Source organism: Cyprinodon variegatus, unplaced genomic scaffold (genome assembly GCF_000732505.1).
Source record: "Cyprinodon variegatus isolate N-32 unplaced genomic scaffold, C_variegatus-1.0 Scaffold801, whole genome shotgun sequence".
NCBI lineage: Eukaryota > Metazoa > Chordata > Actinopteri > Cyprinodontiformes > Cyprinodontidae > Cyprinodon > Cyprinodon variegatus.
This window is the reverse complement of record NW_015151254.1, coordinates 275450-287112: the sequence shown is the minus strand read 5'-3', so window position 1 is coordinate 287112 and position 11663 is coordinate 275450. Positions and strand designations below refer to the sequence as shown.

Below are 11663 nucleotides of genomic sequence, written 5' to 3'. Positions count from 1 at the left end.
GAGTGGCCCAGCCTGTCTCCAGACCTCAATCCGATTGAGAATCTATGGAGGGAGCTGAAGGTCAGAGTTGCCAAGCGACAGCCCACCAACCTTCCTGATTTAGAGAGGATCTGCAAAGAAGAGTGGGCCAAAATTCCCCCTGGTGTGTGTGCTAAACTTGTGGTTAACTACAACAAACGTCTCACTGCTGTACTTGCTAACAAAGGCTTTGCCACTAAGTATTGACTGTGTTTGGCTAGAGGGATCAAATACTTATTTCCCTCAATGAAATACAAATGAATTAATATATATTCTTTAAAGTTATATATATATATATGTTTGAGCAAATTTTTTGGAAAATACAAACCCTATTGAAGGCATTTGTCGACTGTAGGTCCATCAGTCCCCAGCCTAGGAGTGTCCCCACCAACTTTAATCAGAAAGTTACATCCTTTGCTACCATCAAATATGCTGGTGAAGGTTCTTGGTCATCCAGGTCATAGTCATTCAAAAAAGGAAATTTAAAACAATCCACCAATACTGTATAAAACCTTGAACTCAACGCTATTGCTGGATGGGAAGCGAAATGTCCTCAAACTTGGAAACAAAGTCCAGTGGCTTGTTTTCAATTTTATTTTTTGAACTACCATCAAACAAGCCCTGGAATTTTGTAAAACATAACAACCATCAGAGAAAGGGAAGGAGCAGTTTTGTTATTTCAGACCAACTTTGATGACTTATTTGGATTATTGCGTCGCCTGAATCCCCCCCTCCCACCATGGGACACAACAACCACATCCATGTCGTGACGTAAGCAGCCTCCATCATCCCTGCAATCCCAGTGATCATCAGCCTGTGCGGACTGGTGATGTGCGCGTGGGGAGTTGCGCACGCGGCTGATGATCGGATCGGGCTGTGATTGGTCGAAGGCGAGGTTACTCTACAGCTTGCAAAGAGTTTAAATTGCAGCAGGGGAGCAGGATGCGATCAGAACCGAACCCAACCGAGTCGGACCAGAGAATCAGAAACAAAGAGAGGAGCGAGGAGAGATGACTATGAGGCAACTTTTCCTGCTGTGTTTGTTGGGGATTTTGGGATGTTTGAGCGCAACAGGTAAGATAAACGAGATGAGGAGTTTATTACATGTAAATGGACATTTTTCTTAATGATTACTTTGTAAATAACTTTATAAACATCTACCTGTCCCCATACTACCAGCTGGGACAAAGGCTTCCTAACATTGACAATAAGCTGCTCATTTTCAGCTAAATAACTATTAATGAGTGGAAAAATCCTTGCCTCAATGCCATGGATTCTGATTGCATCTCCATTGTTTTATAATAATATTTTGGCAGCTGAGGAAGCATTATATATATATATATATATATATATATATATATATATATATATATATATATATATATATATATATATATATATATGTATATATTTAATCTCTATATTTATATAAATAAATATATATATACACACATATAGATATATAGAGAGAGTAATATATATATATATATATATATGTACCCAACATTACATAAAGGTTACAGAGGCCACTCAGACACTTAAAGAGTTAACAGATTTGAGCCTGTGGTATGTGAGTCGTATTATCAGNATAGATAGATAGATAGATAGATAGACATTTCTTCCACATACCGAAACATCCCCAGTGAAAGAAAAAATGTTTACAGAGGAAAATAATTAATATTAACGCAAAATAAATAAATGAAAATTTCTGCATGTTCAAACTATCCCTTGTCCCCCATCCCCACGCATCAAATTATGTTTTAAAAAGTAAAATTCAAACAACTTCATTAATAATAAAAATCTAATATATATTTCAATGGGTTTCTTTTCAAATCATAACAAAATACATCTAGATTGATTATATTAATTCAAGCCCTACTTTCTGCTATGGCTGATTATTTTTCTAGTAAAAGACTTTTGAAATTCAATTCAAATCAACAATACTTTATTCATCTTAAAAGGGAAATTCAGTAAACAACACAATGTTATCAGACCAATGCAAAAATAGGGAAAAAATGTGGGCTAGATGAAAGGTATGCGAATGCCTGCTTTAAGGTAGCCTTTTTTTCAAAATTTTGTTTTGTTCTAACAAATGAGCCTCATCTAGTGTGCGTATACTACTGGGGAGAAAAAACACATTAGTTGTAATAAATGCTTAGACTTAGACTCAACCTTATTTATTCCTTGGGATTACTCCTTCAGGGCTTTGTATTAGACATGATCTATGGGGGCAAGACCTTGAATTCAGCTGCAAACTATAATCAGGAGCTGTTATAAACTATAAGCTCAGAGGTTACTCTATGTTTCAAAAACAGTAAAGACGAAAACAGAAAAATAGGTTTATGATGTAATAAGAGTAAAAAAATAGGTATAAATATTACTTTAGTTTTAAAATGGTGTATCTGCTTTTTAGCTGAAATAATACCATTCATAGCATGTTTTAACACTGATATATTCCCAATCTACTGCAGATTTTAACTAATCGGGTCCCTTAATAGTTGGTGGGGCTGCGCTCTCCTCTAGTAACAGTCAGCAGCCAGAGATCAGATTAAAATGAATTAAGGCAGGAAGACATTGGTGTTATTGTGTGACTGAACAATTTAACCACTGGGGCTCAGAGGGAAATCAATTTTAAGATGCTGTTCATTAGTTATTAGTGACTCTGGTCAAAATTATCCTAAAATCTTCTGGATTATAAAGCACGTTGAAATTGAAGCTACTTTATAAAATGAATAATTACCCCGTCTCTGTTTGGATATGAGACTGTGTCAACTATTTTAAAAATGTATTTAATTCACCAATAAAATACACATAAACATGAGTTTACTATGGGATGAATGATGAAGATAAAAACGTTCATATATCTTCTATGTCCAGATGCCAGTTTTTTTGGACGTTGGAGAGACGACACTGCATTGCGAAAGGTAGGGAAATAATTTTTTTTCATTCACATGACTGAGACGTCTGACTTCTGCATCTTTTAAGGGGATTCACGTTCGTCCTCCATAGATTTCAGTGTTTTTTTTCTAGAAAAATGGCTCGGAAGGAGACTCTGACCTGGAAATCTTGTTTCTATATTTTAAACATTTTATCAGTTTTGTGTTTACACAAACAGGAAAAAAAAAAAAAGAAAGAAAGAAAGAAAATTCTATTCTGTGTTGCCTATTATCTTACATAAGTATGGGATACGGAGCAGGAACAAACAACAATTTTTTTTTATTTTAACAAATAAAGGGAAGTGTAGTATCACATTCACGTTAAATCATGTCTTCAGTGGCAAACATTAAAGGACGTATTTAAAGTCTGACATTAACATAACATCTAGCCGGGTGATCAAAGAAAGAAAAAAAGATGCATAGTAATTCAAAAGGAGGATGTTCATTAGTTAAGATCTGGTGAGACCTTACAAGTTGTGTCAGCTCTATAAGGAAATAATTAAGCACAGGAGACCACATAATAATGAAATATTCTCATTACCATTAAGAACTGCACTAACCCTTTAATAAGGGAGGACCCTAGTTGGTGGTTGTTGGTGGTTCATCCTTAATCCAATTAATTAGAATGCATTTTCTAGCCAAAAGCAATAATTTGTCACAAAATTTGAAGTTTGATTGGGTCAGAGTGACTGACTGAAGGGAGGCCAAGAACAAACAGACCTGGTCTCAGCTGATTTTTACATGAAACGCATCACTCAGCTCTTTAGAAATTGCACCAGAATTGTTGGATCAGTCTGCATTGCCAGAAATAATGGTAAAACGTTCCAACCTATCTTCCACATTTATTGCATAAGGGAGAGACCTGGCGATCCATCTTATTCAATAGACAATCTCGTTTAATTTTCACCGATTAAAAGGAAAATTAGATCCAATAGATCATTCAACCAATAGCTGCAGTTGTGTAAATGGGAATAAAGCAGAAGGGATGCTAAGCGGTAATTAAGCGTATGGATTTTGTTCCATTTCAATTCGAAGGACTACCCAGTTCATTTTTAGGTACTTAAATACTATGTTGTATTTTTTGTCTGTTCTTAATGTAGTGTTTTTTTATTTGTAGGTGCGAGGCATCCAAAGCGATGATCTGAGTAACGTGCTGTGGAAAGACCAGAATGAGGTAGGCTCACATCCCATCTGCTTTAAACATCCCTGAGCGATCGGACACTCATGATCACATTAAATATTAAATGGGAAAAGAAAAGATAAAGTTCCACATTTCCCCTCGGCCTCAGTTCCCGAAAGGGAGATGATCCGTTTTCCTGTCAGAGATAATGCGGGAGCTGCGTGCTCATGATGAAATTGTTCAGTAAACTCAGAGAACCTTATGTTTGATCCCAAACAACAGCATCTTTCACCATTCAATCTTTAATTAATCACGATCATGATTAATTCACCTAATTAGATGCAGAAAATAATCATCTGCCTACACTAACCCTCTCCTTGTGTGTGTTTATATGTGTTCTCTCTTCCACTTTTTCTGTTTGCGTAGTTAGGTAATGAGATTTTCATTTGATTAATGATCGATTTTACATAACATTCAGGTAAACCAAAGTCTTGAACCATTGCTAGAGAATGTGGCTGTTTTAGCTTTGATATTAGCCTGGGTGATTAAGTTCACAAGAATGAGAAAAGACCAGAGACTAGATATAACCTTCACCTCATGACCAGAAATATCGGTGAAGAAATGTGATTTTAACCAAACCCTGAGTATATGGCAGCCTGGGCAGAGAACTCCAGTTTCAACCACCTCTGGTTTTTAAATAATTCTTATTAAAATCTAAGACTATGGTCACCTTGGTATACAATGCACTGTACACTGGAAAAAATCTAAATCTAGATAAGTCCTTTTTTCTTAAACATTTGTCCTTGAATTGAGGAGATAAAAGAGACATTTTGTCAATGGAACAGGACAATTGACATTTAAATTAAGAAACAATTGCATTCTCTTATTTCAAGTACATTTTATCTAAATATCTTATTTTAAGAGTAAAAATACTAATTCCATTGGCAAATCATCTTATTTACCTACTCAAATTAAGGGTAAATATACTATATTCAAGAAATGTTTACTTATTTCTAGATTTTTTTTTTTTCAATGTAAACATGATATCTAAGTAAGTCATTTTTTCTTAAAATAGGTGCAGTTTTTTCATTAAATTAATTGGAATAAGAACATTTATATTTAAAATAAGGAAAAATAACTGCCTTGTATTATTCCAAGTGTATAATATCTAATTATCTTATTTTAAGAGTAAAAATATTGATTCCATGGGCAGATCATCTTATTTATCTACTCAATTTAAGGGTAAATATAATTATTTATTTTTAGATTTAGTTTAGTTTTTAAAGTAGGTTTGGTACTGCAACAGCTTAGAAGAGTTAAATGTTTTTATGTTTTTTTGAATAGAATCTAGACTTACTGTCGATCCCAGGAGAAATCTTTTTTTCTTGACACTTTCTGACTCACTACGACTGAAGACTTAACAGCCAGTTTTTTATTAACATCGCCAGTGTGTGGTACTTCTAAAACATTAAGAAAATGTGATTGCAACAGACAAATGCTGTATGACGACTGCATGTGTCTGAAAGTCTGGTGACTCCTAACCCCATCCATCCTTACAGTACAGCTTTACGTTTTTGAAGGCTGTTTTCTGATTTACATTTTTTAAAAATGAATTCATTTCCCTCCACGTCTTCATACAATCTAACTCAAGCGATCGCATTTGGAATTGAAGCCACTCCTTTTTCGACCATAGACTGCACCACAGGGGATGAATTAGACTGAACCAACTCATAAAGCGTGTCAATAAAAATAAGCAGTTGCTCAACGTGTGGAGTTTTTATTTTTCCCAGGAAAAAAAAATAAACAGAAGTGATAATTAATAGAAATTGTATTAATATGGATGACTATAGAGAGTAATCTAACATTTTGGAGGTAGAAACTGTGGAGGATGAGAGTTTGTCACCAGGGATTAGTAACTCTAGATGCTCTGCTTTACCAGTGTCCTGACTGTTTGGGTTTATTTTGTTTTGCATTTTATGTATTTAACCAGCTAAGGATGTTAGACCTTTATTTTTAACAGTGAGCTCTGTGCTTGTTTTAATACTTTGGTCCCAAAAACTAAAAGTTCTGCCATTACCTGGATCAGTTCATGATGACCTGTTCATCTTCCCATGATCAAAGATGAGTTCAGATACAAACAGGTGTAGAAAAATTACAGCAAGTATCAAAAAATACAACAAATTCAATTTAAAATTTTTATTTTATATATAATTAAAACTTTTTTCTTTTTTTTTTTTCAATTTTATGCTTTTGGTATTAATCCGTATTTGTATTTATTTTCCTCCACAGGAGCAAGTCCAGAATATTTTCAAAAGAGTAAGGTTTTCTTTCCAATATTCATTTTTGTTTTGTTTGATTGATCATTCCAACAGTTCATAGATTAAGTTTATTTGCCTTTTTTTTTTCTCCCCTCCACAGTTCCTGTTCCATTACTCCAAAGCGCGGAACTCTGTTGGAGCCGTTCAACAGGAGGTGAGCAAAAACAAGCTACTTCTCTTTACCATAAATTAATCTGACCTTGTATATCAGTATGTTAGCACTTTGCATGGATGGAAATGTGAAAGAGAAGCAGTTTGTAAAGCCAAATCACACATCTAAGCAGTGGCTGTTCTGCACCTAATTTACCAGGGTGTGGAAAGGTGCTTTTTTTTTTTTTTCATGAATGCACACGATAAAACAATGAAAAAGCAATAACAGCGCAATAGTTAAAAGATTCAGTGAGTAAAAGAGCCAATTATGACTCTGAAGCTGCAGGTTGCAGACCCCAGATCTAGAAGATGAAAGCTGTGATCCTATCTCAGTGTAGCTGAAGCTAAAAGTGAAGCACCTTAAGTTTTAAATCATTTTTAAAGAAAATCCACAAATGTAACAAAGGAAATTATTCTATTGGGTTAATTAGCTATGGATTCATTGCCTGCACATATCAGGGACCAATTTAACAGGAAAATATTTGGCCCCTGCCTAGAGCCGGCCATGCACATAAGCTGCTGTATGTACAGTATTCATGATGAGCATATGTTCTTAGAATGAAGGGTGTGTAAAATTAACTGTGTGCTGCTGCTTCTGGACCTAATAGATTATTTATTGTGAGTTTTTGATCCCTTTACTTTCATATTAATGGTCCGATCGTCTCAGGCTTAAAAGGTAAAAGCTTTATGGAGTTTCGTCAAATAACAAATAACTTAATTAATTGGAAAACTGTTTCCATTTCATTTAGCTGAGATGAAATTGTCTCTTCGGATTTTACTAGTTTTGCACCTATACCAGTATCCGGCGTGTCCCAATTGAGCACTTAAATGGTTGTATCGGTCAGTACCAACAAATAGGGCACCAATACCATTTTGAGAGTCAAAAGTTTAGTCACTTCCAAGTCCAATTAGGCAATAAAAGTTCTGCTGGATTCACTTTTAATTAGTCTTTTTCCTGCTTCACAAAGGTAGGCAGAGTGGAAAAACGATCTAGAAATAAGTTTAAATTTCTTAAATAAAGCATATTTACCCTTAATTTAAGTGGGTAATGACATAGTTTGCCAATGGAATGAGAATTTTTACTCTTAAAATAAGATAATTAGATAATATGCACTTCTAATAAGACAATGCAATTGAGTTTTCTTATTTTAAATGTAAATTGTCTTGTTCCACTGGGAAAATTTATTTTTTAATCTCCTCAATCCAAGAACAAATGCACCTATTTAAAAAAAAACTGACTTATCTAGATTTAGATTTTTTTCCAGTTCAGCAGCTTGACAAAGCCCTGATGGCAATTATTTTACATCCAAGTAGTACGCAGTTCTTCATATACACACAGACATCAATTTCAAACAGATGGTATCGGCCGATACTGACCAGCCCGGTATCTAGTGTCGTTATTGGGGTCAAAACATGGCATCGGTGCAACACTAATTTTTACCTATTCATTGGTTCCATAACAATTCTGTATGTTTAGAGCAAATACAACATCTGACATACTGATGATACAGGAGTTTTTCAAACCCTAAAAGTCTATACAATTACGGTAAGCTGCAGAACACATGACGACTATTACAGTATCGGATGAGTAAACAGGTGATGCAGGGGGATTAGGTCTTAAATCTTTGGAATAGACGAGTTAAAGTGTGTCAGGGGGTATTTTATAGTAAGGTTATCAGGATTTTCACTGCAAACATCAGTGAAAAAAAAAAGAGAATCTAAGCACAGCGACTGTATGTATCACCGTTTCTGTTGAAAATAACGACCATGGATGGAAGAGCAATTATTTAGTACGCACTCCTACTCTGCAGGGAACGGCGGTTTTTCTACCTCATTTTTGATTATCGCCTCATTTTGCCGCACCGCATGACTAATTGAATCTTTATCTCTGTTTCAGTCCCATTCAGTTCACCCTTTGATGCGACTTCCACCTAAACTATCCCAGAGGAGAAAGAAGAAGGTGTTACTTCTGGTGAGAGAAGCTTTCGCACATTGACTAGTTTTGTTTGCCGCCGTCTGTTTTAGTGGCTATGATTCAACAGAGTGTATATTTGAGGTTCTTCTGTTAAAGGTGTTTTTAGTTTTTTTAAATTGTAGAGCTTGTCATGTAGGAAAAAAGGGATTATCTTCTTCTGGTTCTAGTTAGAGTGATTGGTTGTATTTTAAGGAGTCAATTCAGATAAAACGAGTTTAAGACCCTTAACCCCCCGATTGCTCCCCAGGCGCCGCACAATGGCCGCCCACTGCTCCCCAAGGGGATGGGTTAAATGCAGAGGTAAATTTCGCCAATGTGAGATCAATAAAGGTCAATTATTATTACTATAATAAAGTTGGCCAGTGTCCCCTCACAGCTAGGTCCACAGTTCTTTATTTCCAAGTAGTTTTAACCATAAAAGGATTTTGTTCCTATTCTTTTTAAGGGATAAGTTGAATCATTTTGGAAAGGTTTTCACATGCGACAAAAATTAAGACTTTATCACGCTGCAAAAAAATTTAAATCCAAGTCCAGTTTCCTTAAAATAAGAGCATTTTTTTCTTGAATTGTGCAGATCAGATAAACATTTTTCCAATAGAATAAGACAATTTACATTTAAAATGAGAAATAAAAGCCGTCTCTTATTTCAGGTGCATAATATCTTATTTTATGTAGTGGGGAGTGGTTGCCTAGTGGTTAAGGCTTTATGCTTGGAATCCAAATCCAGAGTTCAAGCCCCACTTCCAACGACTGACACTCTGGGTCTCTGAGCAAAGACCCTTAACCCCACACTGCTTCCTGGGCGCCGCACAATGGCAGCCCACTGCTCCCCAAGGGGATGGGTTAAATGCTGAGATTATTTCATTGCTCTGTACTTGTAAAACTGTAATGACAATTAAAAAAAAAGTTTAAGGTAAAAATACTAATTACATTGGCAGATCATCTTATTTACCAACTTAAATTATGAGTCAAAACTCTTTTTCTTATGTTTAGATCGCTTTTGCAGTGTAGGAAAATAGAAGAGTATGAAACAGTCAAGTTTAGATTGAATCAACAACTCAGTCCTTTTCCCCTCACTTCTAAAATAAAGTATTAATCTATAGAGATTGACCAAAGCCGGTCGACGATAGCGTTTTTTGTTTCCCGTCTCGTATTGGCCGACACGTGCATGCGTTGGCTGCTTCAGTAGCACTTTCTGCAGCCATTTCCTGAGATCACACGAAGCGTATGCGTTGCTGCTTCCACCATTAGCTATCCATAAATGTTTAGTTTGATGCATTAAAAAAATTATTTAAATTGAGACTTGTGTAACATTTGTTGTAATTATATTTTTTTTATCATGTAAATGGAAGAAGAGAAAGCAACATCGGCTCTAAGAATGGGCCCAAAAATATCAGCAGCACATGTCAGAGGATCGGTTAGATGGAGCTTAAAATTATCCTTTTTTATTTTTTATTCTTTTTTTGCTGTATAAACTCTGAGATGGACCTTAAAGTAAGAGCAGAAACTAAAAGCCAGAATGTTTTTTTTTTCTCCCTTAGTTTATCAATTTTTAGCCCGGTGTAGGTTGAAGTCAGGACAGATGAAGAGAAAACAAGACCCATGCCATCATTTCTCCTCTGCCTTTAAAGACTTAACCTTTCAGGCAGAGAAGAAGTAGCGAGGAAGTGATTAGGATGGAGCCCAAATAAATCACCTTAACTTCATCACTGTTCATTTTCATTGACTGACATTTCTCTGCCTCTCATTACCTCCTGCTAATTAAACAGAAAATCCGAGACCTGCCAGAGGGGACGTTATAGAAGGAGCATCTGTGAAACTGAGGAAGTCACACACGTTGGGGAGGAGGAGCAGCTTGCAGCTCCGGCTTGGATGAAGCGTCTACCATTTGAGCGACAGGCTGCATTTCGGGCTCCAGAAGGAAACCTTTTTTTTTTTCTTAAACAGGAAATAATAACTTGTAAAGATTAAAACAAAAACAAAAAAAACTGGGCCGCGACGACAGGTTAAGTGTCTCGATGCTTCCAACCGTTGACGACTGAATTTCACCGAGTTGGTCTCTGAAATAAGATATAAACACTTTGAAAATCTCATGATCAGCAGTGACTTTTTATTTCAAAAAGAGAATTTTGGCAACCGACTAAAGTGGTAGAGGGATTGAACCTGCATTGAATTAAAGGAATATAAAATGTTTATGTACATTTTGTGACATATTTATAATGTAATAAAAAAAGATCAACCTTTACGGTTCTGTAAGGCTATTGCTTAAATTGAATCAAAGTTTGAAATAAAATAAAAAAGCTGTTATTCCATTTTTCCTTCTTAAACTGTTTTAACCTTGGGTTAAATCTCTCCAGTGGCCTGCCAATGTGCCTTTGAGCAGGACTAAGCTCTGCAGACATAAGAACTGGATGATATATGAGGGTGATGCGCTGCCCCAGCTCAGTTCTTTCATGTTTTGACTGTTTCCTCCATGAAAAGATCTTGTCCTCTAATAGTCCTCATCCTCAGAGTCGCTGTCCTTCCGCGTGGGAAGCGAACTCCTGATCGACGACATTAACTTGTCTTCGATGTTTTTCCTGGGGTTTTCTTCCAGGTCGGTCTTCACTGCCCCGGATTCTGATAACCTCCACTCCAGCTCTGCAATGGAAATAAAAAAATAAATAAAAATCACATCAAATGAAAAGATACGACACAACGGAAAGATTGCATAAAGGCATTGGTTATTAAAAATAATATAAAATACAATTACAATAAAGCTTTAACAATTTGCTCAAAAGTCTTGTTCCCAAAAATAAAAAGACTAAAGAAGAACAAAGAAGAAGCTTTTAAGACTAATACTGATGGATTTCTGCTGGAAAAGAACAATTATTCCCAAAATCTGAATTTACATCACATTCAACTTTAATTATGTAAATACAATAATAAACTATTATATTAGGTTCACCAGTAGGAACTAAGGGAGTGCAAAAAATCGTCATGATGATGCATCGCGATTCTAATTTTTGTGAACTACTGTATCGATTCTTGACGCCAAGTATCGATTCTTAATTTTTTTTAAAAAGGAACAAATGGTTGGCGCACATCAGCCAAAATCAAGTGGAATACAACTTCCAGTCCGTAGTGTTTACGCCCACTGCTCCATC

General features: G+C 35.7%; 2 protein-coding genes across 2 annotated transcripts in view; one reads left to right on the top strand and one right to left on the bottom strand.

Annotated features, from left to right (window-relative positions):
* The first annotated feature begins 982 nt into the window (after window positions 1-982).
* LOC107098694 (neuromedin-U-like) lies at window positions 983-10471 on the top strand. The gene is made up of 7 exons (XM_015396484.1): window positions 983-1092; window positions 2896-2942; window positions 4072-4128; window positions 6364-6390; window positions 6493-6546; window positions 8440-8514; window positions 10287-10471. The coding sequence occupies exons 1-7, from the start codon at window positions 1029-1031 to the stop codon at window positions 10317-10319; spliced, it is 357 nt and encodes a 118-aa protein (XP_015251970.1). The 5' UTR covers window positions 983-1028; the 3' UTR covers window positions 10320-10471.
* Window positions 10472-10605: 134 nt separating this feature from the next.
* Window positions 10606-11663, bottom strand: part of pdcl3 (phosducin like 3) — an 8295-nt gene continuing 7237 nt past the window's right edge. The window contains exon 6 of the mRNA XM_015396482.1: window positions 10606-11157. Within this exon, the coding sequence (XP_015251968.1) occupies window positions 11009-11157 (149 nt within the window). The 3' untranslated portion in view covers window positions 10606-11008. The remainder of the gene's footprint in view (window positions 11158-11663) is intronic.